The sequence below is a fragment of the Dermacentor variabilis genome, unplaced genomic scaffold, assembly GCF_050947875.1.
Source record: "Dermacentor variabilis isolate Ectoservices unplaced genomic scaffold, ASM5094787v1 scaffold_12, whole genome shotgun sequence".
Classification (NCBI taxonomy): Eukaryota; Metazoa; Arthropoda; class Arachnida; order Ixodida; family Ixodidae; genus Dermacentor; species Dermacentor variabilis.
Genome location: NW_027460280.1, coordinates 29780898 through 29808382, shown reverse-complemented (window position 1 = coordinate 29808382; position 27485 = coordinate 29780898). Strand labels below are relative to the sequence as shown.

General features: G+C 41.4%; 1 protein-coding gene across 5 annotated transcripts in view; it reads right to left on the bottom strand.

Moving 5' to 3' along the window:
• Positions 1-540: 540 nt before the first annotated feature.
• The window catches only part of ICA69 (islet cell autoantigen 1-like protein), a 68017-nt gene continuing 41072 nt past the window's right edge, over positions 541-27485 (bottom strand). For 3 of the 5 annotated variants that reach the window (XM_075676700.1, XM_075676699.1, XM_075676703.1), the window contains 5 exons: positions 25903-25941; positions 17798-18075; positions 12176-12529; positions 5958-6070; positions 541-2437 (listed from right to left, as the gene is read on the bottom strand). In XM_075676700.1, coding sequence (XP_075532815.1) covers positions 2330-2437; positions 5958-6070; positions 12176-12529; positions 17798-18075; positions 25903-25941 — 892 coding nt within the window. In that variant the 3' untranslated portion in view covers positions 541-2329. The remainder of the gene's footprint in view (positions 2438-5957; positions 6071-12175; positions 12530-17797; positions 18076-25902; positions 25942-27485) is intronic. The other 2 variants (XM_075676701.1, XM_075676702.1) reach the window with 2 other exon arrangements.

The following is a 27485-nucleotide window of genomic DNA, read 5'->3' as shown; positions in this document are numbered from 1 at the left end:
CCCCGAATGTTTGTTTACAATGCAGCATTTAGGATGAGACAGTACAAAAATGTGAGCACCACAATAAATTCAGTGTCATCAGAACTTCAGAAGTGATGGGGGAGGCTATCAGAATACATGCCCGCCACACTCTCACAGTCTTCAAAATAATTTTCTACTATGGCAGGGCAGTTCCATGGCAAGCAAGTGACTGCCGCACCCTACTTTCTCCTCCACTGCATTCACTTTCATTTACCCTGCAAAAAGTAGCAGCAACAATACGTTTGCCACTGCTTTAAGCACATTTGAAATGTGTTTGAAGCACATGTAATGAAAGTTTCTAGTGAACCTAGCAAGTGAGATTTTAGTTTGGAGCCCCCATAGGAATTCACCATGGTGAAATCTTGCTGCACATTAACAGAACTCAAATTTTTGTTCCAGAAGTTGCCAAGAATAATAGTCAAGCTGTGTACTCAGAGCCATGAGAGAACAGCTCCTCAATGAGCAATCGCTTATATTGTCTCAGTCAAATTGAGAGCAAAAACATCTCGCATGTGCACGTGCAGGCATCACTTAATACACATGTTTATTTAAACAAAATGCTTGCACAGTGAGCAAAAGCAGTACTGCACAATCCCTCCCGCCACTGCAAAGCCAGAACAGCACAATCTGCACATAATGTAGAACAAGACGCATTCACAACAGAAAATCTTCAAGCAACTAAACACAACTGCAAAATGGTACAATGATTCCTTAATTACTTCTATATGACAGTTCTAACATTAAATCATATGCCAAATGGCAGGCTTTTTTAAATGAGTGCCCCCCTCCACACCCATTAACAGAAGCACTCAACAAAAATGAAAGTTTATAATAAAGCAGTTACAACCAATGGCATTGCTATCAATGCTAAACGTTAATGGTCAAGAAATTAAAATAAATGCTCTTATAAATAAACAATGCACAGAGCAAAGACAAAATTCCTCTCATAGGTTAACATAACAAATAATAAAAAGCATGACTAGAAATGTGCTACAGCTCTTGTATGAAAAGCGACCAAGAAAAGCAGAATCCAATTGCACATATCCATAAATGCATCTAAAATTAATAGAATTCTTCAACTTGGAATGTCATTTTCAAAAACGATGGGAAGTGGTGAGATGCAAAATGAAGAAAAAGGAAGTACTGACATTGACTTTGTGAATTGAGCCTTTCCCTTCACTCAAAAGGCAGAATCCATGAGTTCTGTCTGATGACCTAAAAGAAATGTTACTTGTTCTCTCTTGCACGTGTACTAGGTCGTTTCTGATTAAGGCTCAAAAGGTGCCTGTCAAAGAATATAAATTATCGGTCAAATGGAAAGAAAACTGAACACAATTTAGTAACTTTTTTTACCTCCACCCTCTGAACTGCTGGCAAAAAGTGCCAACACACTGTAGCAGAAACACCTTTGGAGGTCCCGTAGGAAGGAATTGCACTATAACACACTGCATGGATTAGAAGTACATGAATAACTCATTATGCTTTACAAAGTAAAACATAAAAGCAGTAATCAGGACTTTAATCATAAATGCGCCTCCATGACCTACATAAGATTTGATGAGCACGCCGTTTTTTAAAGACATGTCCCTTAACATTTACATTTACACAAAACAGGCCTACCTACATGGGTAGGTACATCATGAAAGTTCTTAATGGCTCACGGCAAGCACCATTTTCGAGAATGTGCACTCCACTGAGCTGTACTTTGTTTACCCCTAAGCCACCTGTGTTACACAAAACCATGCAACATAATGTGCACACACACCAGCTCTGTAGGTAAAACACAGCATACAAAATCTTCAGACTGTACAACAGTGAAAAAAGTGGACAGCGATTCTCTTTATTAACATTCACCAAGGCTTTTGTCTGCCACAACCTGTCATGGTTCAAGTCTAGTTCCTTGCACAACAGCATAACACTGCCTTGTGAATGGCTCTCTTCTATTACCAAGCATGGCAATCACATGGAGAAAGCCTGCTGAAGAGATTACTGAAGATGGAAGTCCAAAGTCCCGCTGCTTGCAGTTACATTTCATTAATCAGGGTGCATCAAGAAATACAAACGAAAACAATGCAAGGAAGGTATGAAAGACCAGCTGCAAGAAACCGACTACATCTACAGAGCACAGGTTGCATTCATTCAGGGACGCTGAACTGCTCCTTTAATGTGCACAACCAGAAATTTTGAGGGGAAGGTCGCTGAGCGGTTCAAATGTTGCAGGGTGGCTCCACAGTGCTGCCCTTTCACACACTGCCCACAGAGTAGGTGCCAGAACATGCATCTGCCTTTTCAGAATGCTCAAGTGTTTTCAACAGTTTCGGTCTTCTTCAGTTGACTTCTTCCCAATGGCATCTGGGTTGGCTAGGGGGTCCAGGTCAGCAAACAGATTGAACCAGGCAGACATGTCTCTCTTATCCTGCAGCAGCAGAGTACAACTAATTAAAGAAAAGATGACCCCACAAACCACATTTTGGCCAGTGTCCTCCTGGCAGCCTACCCTTTACTTTGCACATGCAATCAACCCACTCACACATCCAAGATGTGCTTGTTTCAAAATATAGTAAATTGTAGATTTTGAAAAATTAAAAGGGAGACAAAGATAGCATGCACAGCCACCTATCTCCGGTTTCACTGAATTGCAGCACGTGTAAGCTCTGCACCTTGACTAAATGAAAACTCCTGGGTCACTAAGTATGATTTTACTGGTGAGCAAGATAAAATGGGCCTTTCCAAAGTTCTGTAAGCAGGCTGCCCTGTAAACCTCCAATATAGCAAGACTGCCATACACAGGTTCACCTTTATATTTATAACAGTGCAAGGATAAATGGCTTCGATCAAAGTTAGCCCCCTTGAAAACTACTTGTGCCGGGGCCCTTTAGAAGTGAACGATGGTTGCAACTTCAATCTGGAGGCAAATATTCACATGATTAATGCTTGATAGCCTCTCTTTTTTTGTTTATTCAATTATTCAACACTTGGAAAATTTGGATGCAGTATTCTCTGGTCCTCTGAAGCTTTTATGGTAATAATAGAAAACAGATAAATATGCTGTGAAGCTCAATTTCACCTTGCTCAACTTACTGGAACTTTCTCTGCTTTTATACTACACGCTAGCGGCAAATATGCCGTAACGGCGAACCGGCATCCAGTGCCGTAGAATGTCTGCAGCATGAGAGGTGTCCAAAGTTGAGGGCAGTTCGGCCGGCCCACCACTCGCCGCACGACCGACGGGCCAATCGACGACCGCGAAGATGCACGCCTCCACCACTGGCGATAGAAACATGGGCTGCAACTTCTGTTCCAAGCAAACTAATTTCCGCTAGATAAAGTGATGCATAATGTACATTTTATGAAAAACTAGATCCACTCTCAAACGTTAAACACGAACGAGAGCTCCGATACTTGTCGAGCTCAGCAGCAGTGCACGGCTACCGACAGCAGACGGCCGCCTTGGCTGTGGTCGCATGACAGCCCATGGCGCCGCTAATACTAGCGTATTTTTATTGCTCGCACTTTCGGCCCATCGGTGGTCGTGGCGCCTCCTTACACAGCTGCGCGTCACGTGACCATGTGACATCACACCAGACCGAGAGGCGGGGCCCCAGCTCGCAGCATCGATGGTGGAGGCGAAGCCTTGCGCGCCGCTGCTGCGGCGCTACCGAGAGAGGGCGCTCGCTGGTGTGACGTCACGCCAGACCGAGAGACGGGGCCCCAGCTCGCGGCATCGATGGTGGAGGCGAAGCCTTGCGCGCCGCTGCTGCGGCGCTACCGAGAGAGGGCGCTCGCTGGTGTGACGTCACGCTAGGAGGGTAAATGGGGCTACAGCTCGGCTCCTCGCAGTGGTCAGCGCGTTGCCTTGCGCTATGTCAGATGATGTATAGCCATAAGTTTAACAAAGGGCAACCATGTCCACACCATCAGCCGAGCCAAGGCGCAGCCAAGGGTATTGCTTTCGCAATCTTCCAGGCTTAACCAAGCTAAGCCTTCAGCCAATTTTTTTCTTTGTGTATAATTATTGTGAAGAGCGACAACAAAGGTAAGAAAATATTTCGGCTTGTAAGCATCGGTGATTCATTCCGAAGCGCCGTCAGCTTTAGCTTTAAGGTGAACTGGAGAAGGACTAGCGACAATATCGGCGCCGCCGGGCAATCGCCAGTGGTGAGGATGCCGTCGGCGCCAGAGTGACCACTCCTCAGTCGCTGATTGGCCACTTCGCTGTACGGCTGCTGCACAAATAAGTTCGAGTCCCATCCTCTCTACGGCAAGAAAACCTCGCCATTCACGAAGAAAACCAGCGTCCAACAGCGGCCCACGAATGGCAATCGGCGTGCGGCAAGTTATCGTGCTGGTAACGTGGACGGCACAGCAAACGGCGTGCAATGAGTTGCCATGACGGTGACGTGGACGGGCCTTAATACTGTTAAACCTTGATATAACAAACTTCAATATAACAAGATATTTAACCTTTCATAACTTCTAGTCCATAGAACACAATGTATTTAGAACCTCAATATAATGAAGTGTGTTTTAGACAATTTCAATATAACAAAATTTCCCTATTGCCGCGAATGAATGCTGAGACAATAAATAGAAATTTCTGCGGACGCAGATGGTGAAATGGCTGAATTACAAGTAGCTGCTTGCAAATGCACCTCTCAAATTGCGCAGCAAATAGCGACTGCCGAAGCCGTATAAAGTCCAAGTGTGATAGGATTCTATAGCACCCTGCGAAGGTGAGCTGTAAAGGATGGTAGCTTGATGAGCATCGTCTTCCTGCGCGAGCAGGGGGAAAGGGGCAGAGGGAAGTGAGCTGGTGGTAACGCGATCCAAGCACGTGTGAGGGGAGGAAGTAAGGGGCAGGTTGGAGTGCATCTCCTTTTCAAGCGTGGCTGTCAGCATGGCTAAGCACATGCACAGCCCGCATGCTCTGTGTGCGTAAAGAGTGGGCATACTGATATGGCATGGCATCATGTGCACTGTCTTCCCACATGTTTAGTGTTGGAGGTTGTGTAACCTCAAGTTTCGGAAACACGTTGAAGGTAGACGAAGCATTCGTTTCCCGCTACCGGCGCTTTTCATGCTACCGTCGTCCCACTGTGGGCGACACTATCAGCCAAGGAGGCGGAGCGAATGCGAATGTGTGGCTGGCTTCACTTCCGACTGCTGATGTGAAGATATTGTTGACACGGCATGAAGCCACATCTTTTGTCGCGGACTCTCAAATTTAACAAAATTAATTTTTCTCTCTATCAAACTTGCTTTTGTTGCCCATTCAGTATAAGAAAAATTCATTGGCAACAGTACTTAATTACATAAAAGGTTGAATTTCATATAACATAATTTCGATATAACAAAGCAAATTGCTCATTTTACCAACTTCATTATAACGAGGTTTAACTGTATATCAAATTTTTGGCTATGTTTATATCTCCAAATTATTTTATCTTTAACTTCAGCATAAAAGAGCTTTGTAGACATCATTGCTAACTTGGAATGAAGTGACCAACACACATCTAAGTCATCACACCATTTGGGAAAGTATGTAGACAAGCACTGCAGCTAAGTTAGATAACATTAGGAAGTTTGTTGACTCAGTATGTGCATGGAATTAACCGTTTCTTGGCTGTAAGAAGTGCTTCCATGAAGCCCCTTGTGCAAGGTGAGATAAAACAACTACACTTCATGGAACCGGTGTGGTGCATTGTCCCCTTATTTTCAGCCATTTGTCTGTACCACCATTTATAACCATCTGGCAAAGGATGGTCGCACCTTCCGAGATGCTATGAGTATTGCAAAAGAACATCTGTTTGTGCAGTGCTCTTCTGACACATTCACGTAACATTGTTTTCCACCAAATTGGAGGGGCACAAGCTTTCATGAAGAAGGCTAATAAGTAACAGGAAAGGGTGGCATAATGTGTTTCCTACAGAACGCACCTTCTTGAGATTCGGTCTGCTCATGGGTCCTGGTATTGGCTGGGCTTTTTGCGTAGTCACAGCAGCAGGCTTAATGGGCTCCAGGCTTTGGACTAGGGCTTCAGCTGGCAAGCCTGCATATTTTGCCATTACCTGCTCACAATCATGACATAGCAACTCAGAAGACCACATTCGCCAAAACACTGCGGAACTAATCTAGGGTGTCTACCAACCGGGAAAACCGGGAATTCTCAGGGATTTTGAATAGTCTGGAAATACTCAGGGAAAACTCAGGTAATTTGTGCTTCTATCAGGGAAAATTAGCTGTCGTTTTATTGAAAGCAGACAAAAGTCGTCCGAATGTTGGCTCGAGTAAAAGAGAGGAATCGTAACAAGTTGCCTTTGACGCCCTGTTGTCGGTTGGTGGAGTTTCCAGTGTACAGTCGCCGACCGATTGTCCGGACGCCCGATTTTTGGGACATGCTCGATAATGTGGATGGCTTTGCGGAACCACCACGTAGAGTCAATGTATAAGAATGTCTGAAATTCCAGATGCAAGAACCCTTCGCCGTCCGATTTTCCTGACTTTCTGCAGTGATCGCAGGTCCAAAACAGCATTAATCAAAGCCAACACCGTCGTTTTGATTATTTCGCCTCCTTGAACCAGCGCTCTCGCACGCAGGTCTGCTGGCAGCCGTAGTCACCACCGCGGCAATGCGAGGCCTACCTTCGATGTTTGCTGTTAAGGTTCTTGCTGTTCGGTGCCGTTTTTTTCATTGAAAGAATTCACTGCTGTCAGCAATGGCACCGACTACGCCTCAGCAATCCAACTGGATTAAGTCGGTTTCTTTTTAAACTTTTTAACATGCTTACTTAGAGAGTGACAGCAGTGGGCGACATGGTGTCAGCCCGTCTTGACATAAAACAGTGTCACTCATAGAATTTCGCAAAGGCACTCAGAGGAAACCTGGAAAACTCAGGGAATTTGAAAATGTCAACTTGGTAGACACCCTGTAATCACACCACAAATAATGCTTTTACTGCCAGTAAACAGTTCACAAACATGCAAAGCACAATTACAAAAACAAGTGGTTGAAATATCAGTGCTGTTATTGAATGAGGAGAAAGGAAACTGAGGGGCCTGATTTTTATTAGTCGTATCATAATAAACCAACAAAGACACTAAGGATAGCATCAGGGAAATTACTTCTGCTTATTAATTTATTAATTGAATTAAGGAAAATGCTAAATTAATGGAAATGAAAGTGGGTGAAATAACAAGTGGCCGCAGGTGGGGCACAAACCCACGTCTTCGCATTATGTGTGCGATGCTCTTACCAATTGAGCTACCGAGCGCAGTTTCCCATCCACTTTCTGGTGTATCTGCGTTTATCTACTAGAATTACCTACTATTGTGGTAGCTGTACCACTGCGGTAGCTCAAATGGTAAGAGCATCGCATGCGTAATACGAAGACGTGGGTTCATGCCCCACCTGCAGCCAGCTTTTTCATCCACTTTCATTTCCAATGATTTGTCATTTTCCTTAATTCAATTAATAAGTACAAGTAATTCCAGCTATGCTGTCCTTGGTGTCACTGTTTCTTGGCTTATGATATGACTAGTAAAAATCGGGCCCCTCGGTTTCCTTTCTTCTCGTTCATTACATAAAGAGGGTTTCAAATCTGGCAGCACTGATGCCTTCAGGTAGCACGTGTGGGTTTATTGACCAGTTGCTTTCACCCAAAAAGATAATGTACACATGATGCCTGCGGCAGAAAGGATGTTCCACATCTGCCGCCAAGGCTTGTGAGTGGTGGCGCTGGCTAACACTCCCAGGGTTAGTTCTAGTAGATAAACATAAATACACCAGAAAGAGGATGGGAAAATGGTGCCATAGTAGGTCAATTGGTAAGAGCATTGCACGCGTAATGCAAAGACGTGGGTTCGTGCCCCACCTGCGGCCAGTTGTTTCTTCATCCACTTTCATTTTCATTAATTTATCATTTTAATTCAATTAATAAGTACAAGTACTTTCCGCTATGCTGTCCTTGGCATCTTTGTTTGATGGCTTCTTATAAAATTGCTGTTATTATGGCTTATTGAACATGTATTCAACACATCAATAGAAAACATTTTAACAGCACTGGTTTCTTCCTCTTCTACTTTAGTTTTTTCTAATTTCGCAATATTGCTTACTGCCGATATATTGTCTATTAATTACTTCATCCACTTATATCTGTATCTCATTATTTATCATTACCACAATTGTACCGATTGAGCTGATAATGCTTGCCAAATTAATTTTTATGTTAACCATGAACAGGAGGTCCCAATTCAGTTTTAACTATGGGACCTCCTTCTGTATGCGAATATCTGTGTAGTAATCTAATGTAATAATAAAAATTGATTGATTGATTGATTGATTGATTGATTGATTGATTGATTGATTGATTGATTGATTGATTGATTGATTGATTGATTGATTGATTGATTGATTGATTGATTGATTGAGAGCCTCTAAAGGCCCTTTCTAGGAGCTGACATTGGCAAGTGGTGCATAGTTTTCCCATTGCCTGCTTCTATCAGAAAGCAGCACAGCTGTATAAAGTTCAACAAAGGAGGGCTCGGATGCCAAGTTTTGCCCTAAAAGTTATGCACAATGTTTTGCAAGATCTGAATCCAGTTGAAAATTATAAATGGCTTAGTGATGTTTCTTTGAAATATGACTGAGTGCCCTGCCACCCATATATGCAAGAGTGCAGTTACGGCATCTTATATTTTGCAGGCTTTCTTCAGAGAATGATACAATGGGCTACCTAAATGATAATGTCAAAGAAACAACTTCATTGGGTGTTTCTGAGCATGCTTTACACCTTTAAAATACAACTTATGCCCTAAAAATGTGTATTTGAAATTTTACATAATTACGCCAAACTAATTGCCTTTAAACAATGGTCTGAATACCTCAAGATGGTTGCGAACAATGCACCACTGGCCTTCTTTGTCTAAGGTGTACCATTCTATACTTTGTTTGGTTCTAGTTACATGAAACATATAGTATATAGAAAGAATTGTGGCAACAAAGTATCTAGCTTCAAGAAGGTCAAGATATCAAACCATAAGGATGTTTAAAGTCACATTAACAAAATATCAGAACAAATCCATTCACATTAGACATTATGTTCATCCTGGTTGAATCACCATATAGGCAAATAGGTGGTTCCTGCAGATAGTAGTGGCAACTTTATGTGAAAAGAAAAAAGAAAACATCAATATGTGCTTGTTGGAGAAGCTGCCTGAAGTCTGCCATCATTGCCACTTCTACTACAAGAAAGAAAAAAAAGTTCCGGGTTTTACAGTGGACTCTCTTTTGACGGAACATCAAGGAACCAGGGAAATTGGTTCCATTTATCAGGAGTTCCATTTACTGAGAGACAAAGCTGAACACAATTGCATGAATACAAAACCAACCAACCATGAGGATCGTGTTCCATTTAAGCGATTTCTATTTATCGAGATTTCACTGTACGTGCCAAAACCACTATCCGATTATGAGGCATGCTGCAGTGGAGGACTGTGAATTAGTTTTGACCACCTAGGGTTCTTTAATGTGCTCCCAATGCAAAGCAAGAAGTCCACCAATTCTGTTAAAAAAATTTAAACTGCTACCACGTCTATTGCAGATTGGACCATGTATGTATAAAAGAGATCAGCAAAACCTACTAACATGCAATGACCCATGAAAATTAAAACATTATAAGCCAACAATTCAACAACCTCAACAAATTCCATTGCATGATATAAAAAATGGGTAAGTGCACCTTTGAAACAATCTATTTGTCACACTAGGATTCAGCATTATTTATTATTTTCCCTTTTTTTGCATGTGAATATAACTTTTCAGATGAACTTCACCGGCATTTTTCGTCATACAATTTTTCACCTCAAGCCAATAGTGTTTTTTATATCTGGTTTAATAATTCTCTTCATGCTGAAACATGATGTATAAACTGCAAATCCTGCACTTCAACATTTTATGTAGTTGTATTCAATACACAAAATAAAAAAGTTTTTGAAGAGCAGTGTAGTAAGGGCGCAATTCCATTCGGCTGATAAGTGAGGGTATTTAGTACTCGAACACAATTAGAATTAGACCTTATTCGTAAGATTATGCTACAGAGCTCCAACAAACAATGAAAAAACACTAGGTTGGCACGACCTTGCATTACCACCAGTGAACTTGCTCAGTTAATCCCCTGAAGTGGCCACACCGTGAAGACTGCAATGAGCTAGGCCAGGTCTCCCCACCCCATCTGCAAACAACCGTTTGCCTCCGTTTTTTGTTTTTGTCACTGCGACAAGCAAATTGAATGAAAATAAGAAGAAAAAAGTACATATCGTTTGGGCGACGGGGGCTGACACATGACCTTGACCTCACCAGACTCCTTGCATCAGAGCGCATGTAGGATCTCAGCTTCCTGCAGATCGCTGTCTAAGCTTTCTGGTAAATTTGCTTTCAGTGACCTTTTTTCAGTTAAAACCGAATTTTGTGAAAAAAAGAAAACCTGGCTTCCTCTTCATTTATTTTTTGTTTAAACTAAAAAAAAAAAACCTGAATCCTAGTTACACCAATCCCAGATTATGTTAAAGTAAGATAATTATTGGGAATGATTGAAGACATACTTATGCATATATAATTATGGTTTAAAAACATAATAAAAAGCCAAATTTGTCATTTACATGAAACCACAAGCGTAATGAAGGACTTTTTTTTAATAGTTCATGCATGTTTATAAAAGCTATAAAGATATATCAAGACCGCCCCCCATGAGGTTTATACCCAGCATCTTTTTCACAGTCCAGTGAAGTAGAAGAAAGGCTATAGTGTCATTTTCCACTTTGTGCTAAACATAATGGATTTTCACATAATGGATGCTTGCTGGCCATAATCGGTGACCTCATGAAAACCAGACATGGCAAGGAAAGCATGGTCAATGTGGTATGTCAAGCTTTGTCATAGAGAAATAGCAAGACCATAACCAGGCCCCAGCGAGAGCTAAGGATAAATATGCTTTTCAGTTGGAACTCCTAAATGCATCTTTCTGCATTTTCTTAATGTAATGCTGGAATGGTTTTGAACCAGCATCTTCAAGTCAAGAGGCAGAACAATGCAGCCCATACACAGCTGTGATGTCCCAAGAAAACAAGCCTGACAATGTGCACAGTGTAAGGGTACTACATTTTGGAAGTGAAGCTTCCTTTGTCTCTTACTCCCCCCTTTGAAGTGCACTGGCTTGCTGAGTACACAGTTTGGGCCAGTGAGTATGTGCCACTGAATAATGTGTGCCCACATAGACAACTTGGGCCACTGGGCACATGCCACTGGGTATGTGCTATTGCATATGTGCCCAAATAGTAGACAAGCAGAAGAGGAGGCAAGAAGTAAAATGCACACCTTAAAGTGCTTGGATTTAAAGTGGATGGAAGCATCAACCGGTCAGCAGTCAAGAGAAGCAATAGACATTTGGAGTATTGGTAAAAAGAAAGCAGGGAAGAGATTGATACAACCAGATCCATTACAGGCATATGTAGCGGTACAAGATAGACATAGAAGTTTTGAGGAAGAGAAAAAATGATTAAGGATATGTATACAAAAAAAAAAATGCTAGAATGAAAAGCATGCATAGTATACCTGATTAACTCAAGCAGGCTAGGTGACTATTTGTCACCGCCTTGTTTCAAAGGGGATGCCAATAAATCATTATTAAAGAAGTCGGTTTCAGAATATTGAAGGAGTTGGGGGGTGCTGAGAAGTGAAGAATAAGGAATACAGAAGGCTACAGAATCAGGTGAGCATGCAGAAAGAAAAGTGAATTGAACAAAAAAGGCACTAAAAAGTGTAATAAGCGACAAGCGTTGAGCTACACAGAAGGGAAGAAGTTAGCAACAGAAAATTGAATAAGTAAGCAGCAGAGAAGTGAAGAAGTGTGGAGAAAAGTCAAGTGAACAAAACGAGAGCAGAGCATGCATCAAGCAAAATGCATTGAGCAAAATGCATTGAGCTACAGGGAAGTGAAAAAGAAGGAGAGTAAAATTCCATTCCATTTGAGTCACTTTGTACAAATGTTTCAGTCATTAGCGTTATGCCTGCAAACATTTGCTCTTAACATTTGCACAAACGTCAAAGAAAGCTTCACTTAACACTGACTTTCTCATAAGCATGGGATCTGGTGATTACCCTTGCTTTCGAGAGCTCCAATGCCATCTTCAAGGTCAAGCAGCTGTGACGGAAGGAACTGTGATGGGGCGTCACCGGCTGGCTGCGGTGTGGTGGCTGCTGTAGCTGGAGGGTTGGCCAGGGGCTCGGGCTTGGTAAGCAGCGAGCCACCAAAGGAGAGGCTCTTCTGAGGACTAGGCGGCAGGTGGCCAAACGCTGTCTGCCACTGCTGGGCAAAGCTGTCCTCGGGTGCTCCTGCTTCAAAAGCAGCTGGGTAGACCGACTCAGATGAGGCAAGGATCTCGGACAGTAAGGTCATGTCATCCTTCTCCAAGTCACTGATCTCGGGGTTGTGAGTCAGCAGGTCTTCTCGCCCTGTGTGCACACACCACTTCCCCATTCGATTTCGCACCCCTACTGAATCACAATACCAACAATGCATTGCTGCAGTACACCTTTGGCAACATGAATGCAATAAATCTTTTGTACCCAAGGCATAAATGTCATTATTATTTTTTTTTTTTATCTGAGAAGGGGTACAATGAATTGAACTGAATTTTGGGGTTTTACATGCCAAAACCACAGTTTGATTTTGAGCCGTGCCCACTAATCGGGGACTCTGGATTAATTCTGACCACCAGTGGATCTTAACCGTGCCCACAATGCACGAGACACAGGTGTTTTCACATTTTGCCCCCATCGAAATGTGGCTGCCGCAGCTGGAATTTCATCCCACGACCTCATGCTTCACAGCACAACGCCATAGCCACTAAGCCACTGTGAGAGGTAAGGGACACAATGATGTCCTATGTAATGTTGAGTGTTATCAGGCATGTAACACATGAACTACTTGTAATGACACTTGTGATTCCACAGTGACTGCACTTGACAGTACACTGGCCTGCTGGCACTTGAGCACGAAAGATTATGTGCACTCTTCAACAACATAATAAGAAAATCATCAAAATTTCTCCGGTGCTGGGCAGAGTTGAACCCATGTCATATATATTCAGACAGTCTTGTTTGAATATATATTCACACACACTCCATGCGGGGACTTCGTTGCAGCGATTTTAGTTGGCACAGCATGCTCGGTAGGGAGCACAAGAGCGCGGGAAAGAATAAAAAAAAAAAATGTCGTAACTTCATTTCACAATCTTTTTCCCCTATGCTCGCGGCAGCTAACGGACAGCATTAATACTAGTGTGACGTATTTCCTATTCAGCAGCCTGGCTGCATGCATGTCTCATACATGATGCATTTGGCCGGTTGCATTGGCGTGTGTAGACGGATTGCTTCAAGAATTATCACACTAACATTGACACTCATTGTGGCACGGTTTCTGCTGCAATATTTTTATATTAGAATTTTCACTAAGGAGGCCCCTTTCAGAAATTGCAAAGAACAGGTCCTTGCAATTACTAATTCATTGTAGTACATGATAAGGCATACTGTAAAGTGAATTATATTAAAGAGTAATGCACTTGCTAACATCCTACGTACTAGCTAGGCTTCTCACCGATTGTTCCTAAATTTTGGTGACAGTATTACCAAATAGGGACATGAAAACTCTGGTTTAAGAAGCAGGCTTAGGTGTTAGCTGAACACAATGAAAAATTTGGTCGACATTTACGCTGTCACGTTTGTCATAATCGTCAGAAACCAATAATTTCACTTAGTTTTTTCTTAATGCCAACCAATTCATAAATGTAATGATGGGTAATCTAGCTGTGTGTTCTAGATCTAAAAAAATCTTGTCCTTACATAGATGAGTGACACTACTGTGCCCTATCTGTACTGCTACCATGCTAAAACACTTTTAAAATTTATCAAATTTCTAAGAACACAAAGCACGCTCTCCTTTCCAAGCCTTCTCATAAATTAAGTCACCATGATCACCAATATAAAGTGTACATTTTGTCACACTTATTTTTTTACTTATTCCTTCCCATTACCTAAAATGAGTGGAACTGTCTGCCCACTGCAGGCATCAGTTGTAACTGAATTGAATTTCTTATAATTTACTACAAACCCACTCCTTTTTCTAATGACTTCCGACCCTTGAAGTATCTAAATAAATAAATAAATAAATAAATAAATAAATATCTCCCACCTCCTCTTTATCCCACCATAAATTGTCTTTAGCCCTTTAACCTCAATATCAAGCAGCAGTCCTCATGGGAGGTTGTACCAATATCGCCACTGACAAGTCACACTCGTTCTGCCCAATGTTGTGCTGCTCCCACTGCCAAAAAAGAGTTACAGTCGGCATTGAGGGAAAGCTGCATTCAAAAGCAGCTTTTCCTTTTCGTTTAAATTTTTGTGGTAATTCTAACCAGAAACCAATCAAGTAATACATTTTCAAAATCAGAGACATAGAAAAAATGGACAATATAGAAAGATCCAGGATATTTGGAACATTTTTGCAGAATTAATTTGAGGGTTAAAGGGACCCTGAAATGATTTTGATGATATTGTACAAGTATACTGAATCGTTAAGGTAGGTCCTTCTGATCATTAAGTGACACATTTAAGCACTCAGTGCAAAGCATGTAATTTATTATAAGGTTTGAAAAATGTGCATTGTTACCAATTGCAGCAGCACCGCTCCCTTGAGTTTTCAGTCACTTTGTTAGAATCTACATAGCTGGCGTGCGTGACGTCAGGTGGGAGAGTTATCTGATTGGCTACCCGTGTTGTGTCATCGATACTTTTTCAAACATTATGGTGAACAAATGTTGTTTGTGGTAATTAGAATGGTGGTTAATTTTTTTCTATAAAAGAAGAAAGAGAATGCACAATGACAATTTATCGCCATACTCAAGCACTTCTGGCACAGAGGAAGTGTCTGCTTGTGTTACAAAGTGATCCGTGTTGACACAAGCTACATGGTCAGTGTTGGTTTCAAGGTTTCTTTGTGTGAGGACCATGAATTGCCCTTGTTGCATTGCGGACTGCACACCTATTGATTGGCAACATGCCAATCTGTATGTACTAGACCAAGTGCAGAGCAGGCCTACTGCGAAGATTAAATTAACATAAAAGACGAGATAACATAAAACAAAATACAGCACAACTATAACTACAGTATGTTAGTGCTCTTTAGTCACTCAAGTTGGCATTTCATTAACTGAATTTTTATGCCAATTGATGATGCATGTTAGTATCTTGGCAGTTTAGGCATTAATAAAAAAACATAGGCAAAAGGCATATGACATGCAAGTCAACAGTGATGTGTTATTAAGTGTGTTTCTAGGCTATAGTTAAGGACTGCAGGAGCGAGGACAGGAGTGAAATTTGCACATTTCAGCTGGGGGTCATCAGTGATGAGGCAGTGACTGGCAGTGCGGATGGCACGTCACAAGCTGTCTTGCCCCAGAATGCGATGTTGCCTTCGCACAGGAACAAGCAGCTCATTCGTATTTCCGCTCCTTCCTTTTTTTCTTCTCGCCACCCTGTTCATGCTCTTTGGAACGTAAGTACGCAGCATGATCTCGACATGCCAGGATGACAATATTTTGCGGTCCTCCAATTTCCCTGCTTGATAGCGATTAACGGCATGTCGACTCCCACCCACCCGTTCTTTAACATTTCAATATCAATTTAAGAGCCCCACTCGCTCCTTTTTAAGCATTACATGAGACTGCCTCTCCTAGAATCTAGCTTTTTTTGCATTCTTTATACTGCCCTCATACCGCTATGAATGCAACGCAGCAGTCATTGCCATAGTGCAAAGCTTCTTACACATAATAAATAGTCAGCATCCAAATCGCACTGTTAACACATACTGATAAGGATGGCGCATCCATGTTTGACCAAAAAAACCAAAGGAAATGAACAAACCACTTTTGTTTGTCCTGTCCCACAGTCTATTACTCTATTTCGTTATGCGTACAAACTAGTCCACACTAGCACTTCTTTCAACAATACAGTAGAACTTAGCTTGACCCTTGTTAATTTGGAAAATCAGATAATTCGAACTCATCCTCTGGTCCCGGCAGGCATATGCATTATTTAATGCAATTAAACTCTCATTAATTCGGACCTATTTGGCCAGACATCAGTTAATTCAGACAACTCTTGGATCTCGGCGACCGTGCTGCACCGCAAATGTGCAATGCAAAAGAGCAAAAACGGCGTTAGCATCCAACCGAAATGAAGCGGCGGAGTCCGCACAGCCATCGTCAAACGAAATCGTACGTGAATGTCGGCAACGCCGGAACACTTCTTCCTATTTGTGCCTATAAAGCCCTTATTCTTGCGTTAACTCTTGCGCGTAAGACCGCGTCGCCTGTATGCATTTATAACTGCGTAGCCGCCATCCATGATTGCGTCGATAGCGGCCGCGGTTTAGTTTGTAGCAGTTGTGGCAAAAAGTAGTGTTGTTTTGACTTCTAGCACGTGTCGGCCGCGCACCTTCGCAACTGTGTAGTCACCATTCACGATCACATCAATAGTGGCTGCAGTTTTGTCCTCAGCAATTGCGGCAAAGAGTTGCTTCATTTTGAGTCAGTGCAAAGCTGTCGAGGATGAAGAGCACCGGCTACATCGCAATGGACGGACAATCTGCTGGCAACCGGCTCACGGGTGAAAAAATAATTGGGATGTGCGCGCAGTAGTGCAAAACAAGTAGGAGATAAAGATGCATGCCTGTGGCTGCGCTGCGAAGGAGGTCGCGAGGTCTTCACCGCAGCGTGCGCTAATCAGTCACGAGACGACGATAACTGCAGCTTCTGCACTGCTTTTGTACTAAATAGAAACAGGATTTGCTGATTCATTCATTAAACAAAAGCGTGTTGACTAAGCAAGCATTTCTTTATTTTCTTGGTACCCTCAATAATTCGACATTCGGTTAATTCGGACATTTTTCTTGGTCCCATGAAATGCAAATTAACAAAGTTTTACAGTATACACTACTTTTACGTAAGTTTTTCCTGTTCCCGACGGCATTCGTGTTATGTGTCCGATTCACCTAGAGCTTGAAAAAAATTTTAGTTCCCCGTGCCTCACTCACTTGTGCATATTGCGATGGTAGGCTAGTTGGTGCATAACTCAATATTTATGGTGCGAAGCTCATTGGAAAAAAGAAGAAATGGACACTCTTTCTTTCTTCCACTTAGTGATTGCACCACAAGTATTGACTGCTCACAATGGCATTATACCCATCTCCAGCTCTTTCAGAAAACAATGCAGTCTATATTTACAGACAAAAGGTTAGGTAGGTTCAAGCAGACAGCGTGTGATGGCAAAATGGTAAGGGAACTGAAGGCAGTGTCACCACCAGTTTATAGCTTTTGCATCTTTTTTGGCTTACCAACCCTCTTCTCAAGGTAAGAGTGGCTTTTTTATTTTTGGCACTGCAGAGGGTACTATACTGATACAGCACCAATTATTTCCCCTTTTGTGTAGCCTTAAGAGTTTGCTGGGAGCACTTCAGCTCATTTTCAGATAAATCTGCACATCTGTCATGACAGCAATAGATTGCTTAGTTAATCTCGGCCTTTAGCACCTATTGGTGGGGTCATCCATGTTTTTTATAGAGTTGCACAATTGGCAGACAGTCAGGTGCCATGCAGCTAGCAGAAACGAAAGAGTGGAAGGAAGGAAAATGAGGCTAGCAAGCAGTGCAGCCCAAGTGCTCACAGAGAGGCAACTTGCCAGCGTCGCGCAGTGCATCTGAGGCAAAGTGGGGCCGTTCCTCTGACGTGGACTCGTCCAGGCTCAGTAGGGGCACATCATCCAGGCTGCTCTGGGACTTGGTGTCAGCGTCCAACCGTGGGCCTTCCTTGCTGTCTACCCCACCTGGGCCTGCCACACCATCACGTCGAGGAGGTTTCTCTTTCTTCTTGCGCTTTTTGTCCTTGGCTCGGGCGTCCCGCTTGCCTTCGTCATCGTGGTACTCCGACTCGAAGAACAACATCCTGTGGCACATGCTCACCATGAATGTTTGTCCAGCAAGCAAAGAGGGAAACTGTATTGAATTCTTTACCAAAATATTTTAATCAGGACACTTGTGCTGGGACATTAAACAGTAAACATCAGCTGAGCTTACTTTTGCAGCTTCATTAAAAATAACAATGCAAAGTGATCTAGCAACGATACTACCCTTAGCAGTCAAATGTACTTATTAAGGATTGTGTCTATTCGCTTCACAGAGTCATGATGTTATCACCGACTAGAGACTAGGTGCCCAGGCATTAAAAGTGCATGCTTCAAGTGCCATAAACTAGGCACCAAATATCTCATTTCAGTTCAAACAGCACAAAACAGGCACCTCATTTTTTTAACAATACTGTTAATTTCTTCCACGAACCAGCAGGAGACACCCCAGAAGGAGAACAAGACCTGTGAGCTTCAAAAAGCAGGGAGCTCAAGACATAGATGTTCCCAAGTCATCCAGCTATATGCAGGGCACATGAACAAAGGCAGTGCTTGCCTATATTATAACACAGTTGAACGCCTTGACCATAAGTATTCTTCATTATAGAGGTATATTTGTTATATAGAGATCATACATCCCATGGCCTAATAGAGTACAAAAAGTGCACTGAATAACTTCAGTTGGAGTAGTCTCCATAGACATTCACTAAAGAAAATGTGATTTTCCTCAGGACACTTCACTTTATGGAGTAATCCACTGCTGACCTAATGTCAAGGCATGTGGGTGGCATGCATGCATGCATGTTGGCAGTGACATAGAGAAAGCTACCGAGAATGAATGCTGCTATTGCAAAGCTTTAAAAACAAGATCGTAATGTAGCAGCACAAGTATCATCATGACTCATATTATTGCTAACATATTGCATGTGCAAAGTTATGAAAGCAGTCTGTCAGGCCTACAGGTGAAGTGTAATGTGCTCAAGTTACCATACCACTCTGTAGAGAATAGTTATAAAGGTGTTTTCATGCATGTTCATCATAAAACACTAAAGTGCGAAATGGGAAGGTTGTGGGTTCGGTTCCCACCTGTGGCAAGTTGTTTTTTCATCCACTTTAATTTCCATTAGTTTATCGTTTCTTTATTTCATTTATTAAGCACAAGTAATTTCCCCTATGTTGTCCTTGGTGTCATTGTTTGTTGGCTTCTTATGAAGGTGCTATGAGACACATACAGCTTATTTCGTTCAACAAGCAAAGTCATTAAAAAAGTACCTTTTGAAGGTCATAAACTGCACATATAAGATAAAAAACTTGCTGGGCCACATTTGCCCTGTAATTATACTGGCCAATCCACCATAACGGTGTTTGATGTAAAGAAATTAAGGTGTATTAGCAGGCAATACAAGCAAAACAGCCTGTCTAGCCAGGTGATGATGCTGAACACAATACAGTGGGACCCACAATATGTTTGCAGATATTAGTCGATAGCCGAGGATGCCGTTATCTGCAGATGAGGGGAAAGTAAGAGTTAAAATAAAAAACACTAGTACAGTTGTCCCAATGTAATGTATCAATGATTGTATGAATGTATCAATGATCAACAGCATCAATGATTTTACATCATAGTATGAACAACAGTTCAATAATGAAATCAGAATATGGCATAGAAAAGGGAAACTTGCTGTGCATGCTATGTAATGCCAAGTGCTCATTAAAAAGAAATCTTAAAATCAGCTTTCCAACATAAGCCACCAACTTTCCAACCAAAGTAGAGGGTAAGTGATGTAAATCCAGAAGAGCTTCAAGTTTGTTAATGCCACAATACTGTCATAATAGTCCATAATGCTTCGTCTGGTGTAATTTGTTGCTCAACAAGGAACAGCCCAGCAATGAGCAAGTTCTCATTTTACTTATTTATTTGTAAATACTGCAGAGCATTAAGCGCTATAGCAAGAGCTGGTTAACAGAGGGAAATATAAACAACAAAATACCATGCATCAATAAGGACGATGCGCTAAAACCACACATCTTGGATGGTGGATACAAAAATTCGGGATGGGTATGAGTGAATAGCCGCAGGTAAGGAATTCTAATCTTCTATGGAGCAAGGGAAAAAGCTGAATTTAAACTTAGTGCATGCGAAGTAGGGCATCACATTCAAGTTGCGATGTCTTGTTGATGACTTCGGCACGGGGTTAGTATAGCTTTAGGGTAGAGGCTTGGGCGAGTTGGTCGTGGTTGTTTTTTGAAAGTTGTAGTTTTTTAAAAGTCCAACCAAAGAGTTGATGCTCTGCAAGAAATCTGATGATGCTATGCAGCAATAGAGCAATGTTAAATTCAAGTAATGAAGTGCAGAAGAGGGTAAAAAGTCACATTGTAATGATGACATATAAATCTTAGCTTTTTTCAGAGTTGCTTCTAATCTGTTAATTTCACATTGCTTATAAGGGTTCCAAACGACAGACGCATAGTCAACAACAGGGTGGATTAGCGATTTATATAACAGTAGCTTAGTATCTTTTGGACAGTTGGATAGTGTACGATGTAGGTAATGCAATTTTTTTGTGCTTTGTTACATATGTAATCAATGTGCTCAGACCATGACATGTTGTGTAAAAATTACACCGAGGTACTCCAACGACAGCACGATTATTGAAGGAGTAATGAAAAAGAGAAGGAGATTTATTACAGAAGGACATAATGACGGTTTTATCAAAATTAATGTTAACTTGCCGGGTGTTGCACCAACTGCAAAACCTAGCAAATGACTCCTGGTGGCAATAATGGTCATTAGGACAGTTAATCACTTCACATAAAACAGCTATCGGCATAAAGACAAATGTTAGAAGAGAAGTTAACAGGAAAATCATTTATGCAGATTAATATAAGCAGTGGCCCAAGAATGGAGCCTTGTGGCACTCCAGATGTCACATCAATAGCAGTATAGTCGGTCAAATCGTAAGAGACAAAGTGGGAGCAAAGTGAGAAAAGAAAGCTTGAAATCTTGTTAACTGGCTGTTAACAGCAATCAGTTCAGCAAGGAGTTTAGAATGTAATGCTGTGTCAAATGCTTTTGAGAAATCTAGAAACATAACATCAACCTGGTTGCCAACATCAAGACTAACAAACTTTCATGCATAAACTCAAGTAACTGCGTTGTCGTACTAAAACCACGCCTAAACCTATGCTATATAGTAGATTATGTGATTCCAGAAAAAGCACTATGTGTTTATGAATGATATGTTCCCAAGACTTTGCATGACTGTGATGTCAATGAAGTCGGTCTGTAGTTCGACAAAGACTGCTTTTCACCGGATTTATAAAGAGGAAGCACTTTAGCTAACTTCCATGAGGAAGGAACAGTGGCAGATAATAAAGATTTGTTGAATATGACCATCAGATATCCTGATGACAAGGAATAGCGAACCAAGAATGCACTGTGTATCCCATAAGGACCGGTACATTTCCTGGTATCCAAGTTTAATGTAAGGTTAACAATACCTTCATTGTTTATGTCAATGTCACCGATTGCTTCATGACAAACTATATTAGTGAGAGAAGGAATGAAGTTGTTAACGGGAACAAGTACAGATTGCAAATACTTTTTGAAAGCATCTGATATTACTGATGGATCACTGATGATATCATTATCAATTTTGAATGAAGTGGGTGAAGCATAGAAAATAGAATACCAAAATTTACTAGGATTAGTTCATAACAGACTAGGCAATTGAACGTGGAAAAAGAAATCTCTGGCCATTTGAAGCTTGAAATTAAGTTCATTCTTTGCTTTGCGAAATCTACCCAGGGTTATGCGATCGTAGGTTCGTTTAGAACGGCTAAGTCTACAGACACGACGAGATGAATGCAAGATATCACGAGTGATTCAAGGAAGGTTAGCAATACTTTTCTTAGTTTTAATGGGCACAAATCGTTGTATACATGTCAACATTTTGTCGACAATCAGCCAAAAAATAGTTCAACAGAACTTTAGGTTGATTAGACTGAATAACAAAATAAAACAAATCAGTCAACAAAATAAAGTTTACAACATTTTGCAAAAGTGTAGACCTTTTACAGTGATTAGTTCACGGAATGCAAAGGAGATGGCCATTTGACGCCTCCAAGTGCAACCGAATGCCTGGATCACCACAAAAAGGGAATGGGCTTGTGCTAGCTCAACTGGATATAACATATCCCACATACGAAGCAAAGTGTGTCTTGGTACACCTGAAAAAGTATCCTCCGATACTATGCAATATCAGCGTATCCTGCAGTATTAATAAGGGCAAGTGCAACTTCGCATACTGCGTGGGCAATCACCTTTAGAAAATAAATTATTGACTGTCATAGATGAATGAGTATCTTCACAAATTAGGCTACTGAGCTATGAAAAAGGAAGATTTAGCTCCTATATGAACAAGGGTTCTGAGTTGGGTCACAGAAGGGTGGTTTTCTGGGCTAGTTGGTTTATGTGCAGTTGACTGATTTTTTAACAGTACCACGCGAGTGTGACTGGCTGGCCGGTCAGTGCCTTCTAACAGCGCGAAGCAGATCAGCAAGAGTAATGCATGCAAACCAACTTTACTGGAAGCAGTTATCTCCGATAAGCCGGGGAGCTTGCACCGAGTTAATTGTGCCAGGGGCTGTGTCGTGCTGGTGGAGAGAGCCTAGCAGACGAAACTTGCGGTTCCAGTGCATTTGGTACGCATGCAGTACTCTTGCTGATCTCGTTGCTTCGTGCTGCTAGAAGGCGCTGACCGGATGGCTAGCTGACGCTTGTGCGGTACTGTTAAAGAATCGGTCGACTGTACATTATGACAAAATAGTGCAGATGACGAGACGCATCCTGTTGGTTTTTCACCCGTCCCGTTGTCTGTGCTGTCTCACCATAATTTCCAATGTGAATGTGATATGAACAGGCAGCTACAAGCGCGAGTGAGCAAGGAACATTTGAGAGCCCTTTTATACATTTTTGATGCGACTCCACAGTCTTGCTTCTGAACAAAGATTTCATGTCTGGTAATGTGCATTTTAACAACAGGTAGAGGTGACAGTCAGGGCTTGTACACTCTTAAACAAAATTACGCCCTTTGGGTCATATCTTGCCACACAACAATAATCGTCATCTGTCTTGCCCACATTTCCTTTTTTAATGCTGTGAGCCCGGTACTTCCAAGTCAGGAACGGCATGCACATTATCAGCATGACAGAAAATTCTCGACAGGAAAGTAGTAAGGGCAGCGTTTTCAAGAAAGGAAACGCAAGCAAGGCAGATGACACTTATTGTTGTGTGGCAAATATACACCCCAAAGGGTGCACATTTGTTTAAGAGTGTATGTACACGTAATTGCAGTGGATTGCACATGCAATCATGATGATAAACCAAGGACATCCCCCGTGTAAACACATGTTCCAATGTTGTGGCAAGAACAAGGATTAAAAGAATGGTGTTTCACTGCAAATTTTGTTCTGAGCTGAGTACATAAAGCATACACAAATGTCCTTAACCGACTACTGTTTAGTTGAAGTGCAGCATACCAAGGCCCCCCCCCCCACTTTGGGCAAAAATTTTAATTACTTCTTATCCCAATGACTAACCCAGTGACCTATAATCAACATAACAATAGCATAGCTAAGTGGGCAGATTTCATGTATAAATAGATCTGACAGATGTCGCTGCTTATGCATCTCTGGAGACTGTCTTTTGCATTTTCAGATTAACCAATGGTTGCAAGAGGAAGTAAAACAACAGATACATTCTGAATGGCACTGAAAGCAATGTTATTGACAATCTGCTGGTACATAAAGAGTGTCACAACGGACCCCATAGAACTGAGACGGTAAAAGCTATCTGCTGTTATGTGAAATATACATACAGAACAAAAAGAATATGCACAACTGGGTAAATTGCTTCATCGGAGGATGGACATGCACCGACTTGACTCGCCGACATCAGGCTAAAATAAGGCCTTCTATCAATTATCACAGGCATTAATGTTCTTTCTGCACTTTTCGTTGAGAGGTTAGCATCACTGGAAAATAACTCAGAAAGCAAAAACAGCATTTTTCTGTATTTACTCAGCACATTGTCCGTAATAGCAAAGAGAAAGCCAGAAGGTGTGGTCACATGTTCAAAGATTTCAGCGCCTATGCAGCAGCACTGTGAAAGGTCTATAGAAAATTAAGTACCTGCAAAGCATTACTGCTGAGAAGGCATATCAAATGACCGGACCACCATACATATGCAGAGAGAAGAGAAATCAAATGAAAGTAAATGCATAGGGTTACATCATCAGGGGACTGTTCTGAAAACCTGGATAGATACCTGGATAGATTAGAGATTGTTTGAATGTAATACATGCTCAAGCAGGGCTTGGCTTCAGTGCACAAGGCCAGGGAGACTTAAGCATGGAGCCATAATCTCTAGAGATCACTTTTGGGAATACTTTCATTTTTGCATAACATAGCACCTACTGTGACATCTAACTAGACCCACAGGCACCGTCATTGCACTTCAGAGCAACAAGACAAAAATAACACTAATCAGAGGAGTGTCAGTACCTTCAACAAACATACCTGCACTGGCTTAGTCAATCACTACACATTGAATGTGATATTCTCAAAAGAGGCTGAATGAGAACAAGGCCTCTTGCTTTGTGAGAATGCACTAAACCTTACGACTTCACCACTCCCAGCTGTTCACTACCCAGCTGGTCAACTGCTACGTATTGGGGCACAGTCTCAACAAAGACGGATAAAAATACTGTGCCACCAATAATGGCCACAAGTACAACATCAAGCAGGAGATGGATCACTAGCAGCAGGCCAAGCACAGGCTTGAGGCACTGGTGGTTGCTGATAGAAGCTATTTCAACTGCCTTACACATTTCCTTGTTTTGTATTTTCTGCATTCTTCATAACACCCCAATTTTTTATGGGTTTTGTCTCAAAGACCGAGCATAATGGTTGACTAAAAATCATACCGTATTAGCACAAACATAGCAGAAAGTACCTAGCATTATATTTGGAACCATGTTATAAAATGAGACCACTCAATATTGGGCTCCAAAATATGGCAACCTGAACCACACAATGACTTAGCTGTATGGCAAAAATTGTAAACTCTATGAGTTAGGGTGATCACAGATTCACATGAGTAAACAGGTGATGCAGGCCTGCAAGGGAGTGACACTGACACTTGGCACAAGGTGAAAGGGGGTGAAGGGGGACTTAGGTTCAACAGCCAAATCTGCTACCATGTGTAACTGCAAAAATATAGCTAAGCTGTTTAGGTACACAAGCGAACGAATATGCATCTGACCCCTTGAGGTGGCACACTAGTCCTGCCATGGATAATGTGTTACCATGATACATGCCAACATGGGTGGTCCCATTACACAGAACATTTGCTATACTGAATGGCACATAAGGCTATGGAAGAATACCCTAAACTAGTGGCTACAGTTGTATTACAGATCGTTAGGTTCACAATATAATTATGGCATTCTTTGTCAGTTTTCAAAAGTACCTCCTCTTGTATTTTCATTGTTGTGTTGTATTTGTGCTGATACAGTATTTTCACATGTAGAAGAGCTGTTAAGCACTTGTGCTGTCTATGTATGTGGCAGTGTATAAACGCCCATGTCCCAATAATACTGCAGATCTTTGAACGAAAATTCCACACAAGTTGTCAGGGCAACTGCTTCTGACTATGTTTTCTTTTCTTGGATTTTTTATAAATTTAAGAAAAGCACAAAACACATTTCAACTGTCAGCCTTAGTGTTGTAGACTGCATGATAGGATTTGATATGACTGCTCTAAAAATTGTCAGTGCTAATGCATATAAAGCAGGAAGAGTTCTTACTTATGGTTTTCTGTGCCTGATGCTGAAGTTTTAGAATATCTGCAATTATAAAGTAAAGGTCTCAAGAACAAAGTAAGTGGTAACACCAATACCGATTTCTTAAAAAACACTGTTAGACATCTTTAAAACATATTTGTGTATCTTGCAAGTAAAGCTGACACTTAATGTAACAATATTTTGAACATTTATAGCCAACCCTTAAATAGAATGCAGTTGAAAACACTTGCAATGAACACAATGATTTCTCATAAGGCAGCAAGTATATCTGAGAATTCTTTATACCCAAACTTACCATGAAAAAAAGATCTCAAAATCAAGGACAATGCAGCTAGTTGCAATGAACCATTTCTTTATTGAAAAAAAAAAACAAACTGAAAGCTGCTCACTGCTTGCTTTTGTATTGCAGTGCCTCAGGCAGTCTTTCGCAGATTGTTCAGCATGGTCATGTACTTCTCTGCAAGCCTTCAGCTGTATATGTGTGTAAGTGCTAGAAATCTGAAGGGGAACATGCAAAGCTTATCATAAACACTTCCTAGACAAGACAAAACTAGTGAGCTCCTAGCTCTCACGTTAGCCGTATCATGCAGCTGAATTCGGTAGCCAACTAATGTTGCGGATGCAGTTTTTGGAATAAAGAAGTGTTTGAAAAGTGAATTTGTCAAAACAGTTTTGTCGCTCTAAAAGCATACCTAAGGTTTAAAAACATGTGCTGTACTTCAAATGTGAAATGTGAAGGTCACATTAATGTGTATGGCACAAGTGAACCTCGATATAACAAACATGGATATAAAGAATTATCAGATATAACGAAGGTATTTTCGTGTGCAATGTGGCTTCATTACAACAAGGTTTGACTACAATTTCATCAGGCAGCCCAGCACTGAGGCAACAAAAAAGAACTGCCTTTCTCCTCGTCATGCTCATTCTGTACCATCAAACTCAATAGCATTGGACATTGAATGTTAAATTCATGTCCAGTAGGTGCTGCGAGTGCTCAACAATTCAAATATGACACTTGGGGCACACAGCAGCTGTGCCTTGTTGTGCCACGGTTAGGCGCTAAGGAAATAAAGCTCATGTATTGTACTATACAATGAGGGCGAGAGTGTTTGTGATGCATGGTGACTGCATTTGGTCCCCCAGTGCTCACAGCTGATGGAAAAAGCACTGGCCACCATGTGGTCCAAGTATCAGGTTTGAATAGCTGAAAACTGTGCACCACACCTGCTGCTCTCAAAACACAATACATTCTTCTGCAGTACAATGCGGTGAGCTGGTCTAATGTTTATTTGGATGCACACCTGAACAAGTAATGAGCTGTCAGTCACACACTACAACAAATGTTTTAAAACACTGCTTGCAAAGATAATTAATGATATTGACTGATCACTGTCTGGAATGAAACAAAATAAACAAACAAACAAATGACTGAAAACTGTGTCTAACTGCCAAAACACAAATTCCAAATGTGTTTGCTGCAATGTTTATGCTTGTTTTTATTTTAAACAGCAAGAAAACCCATTAGAATATTGTCACTCTGAAATGGTTACCTTATATTCTCTATACTGCTGGCATCTTTTGCT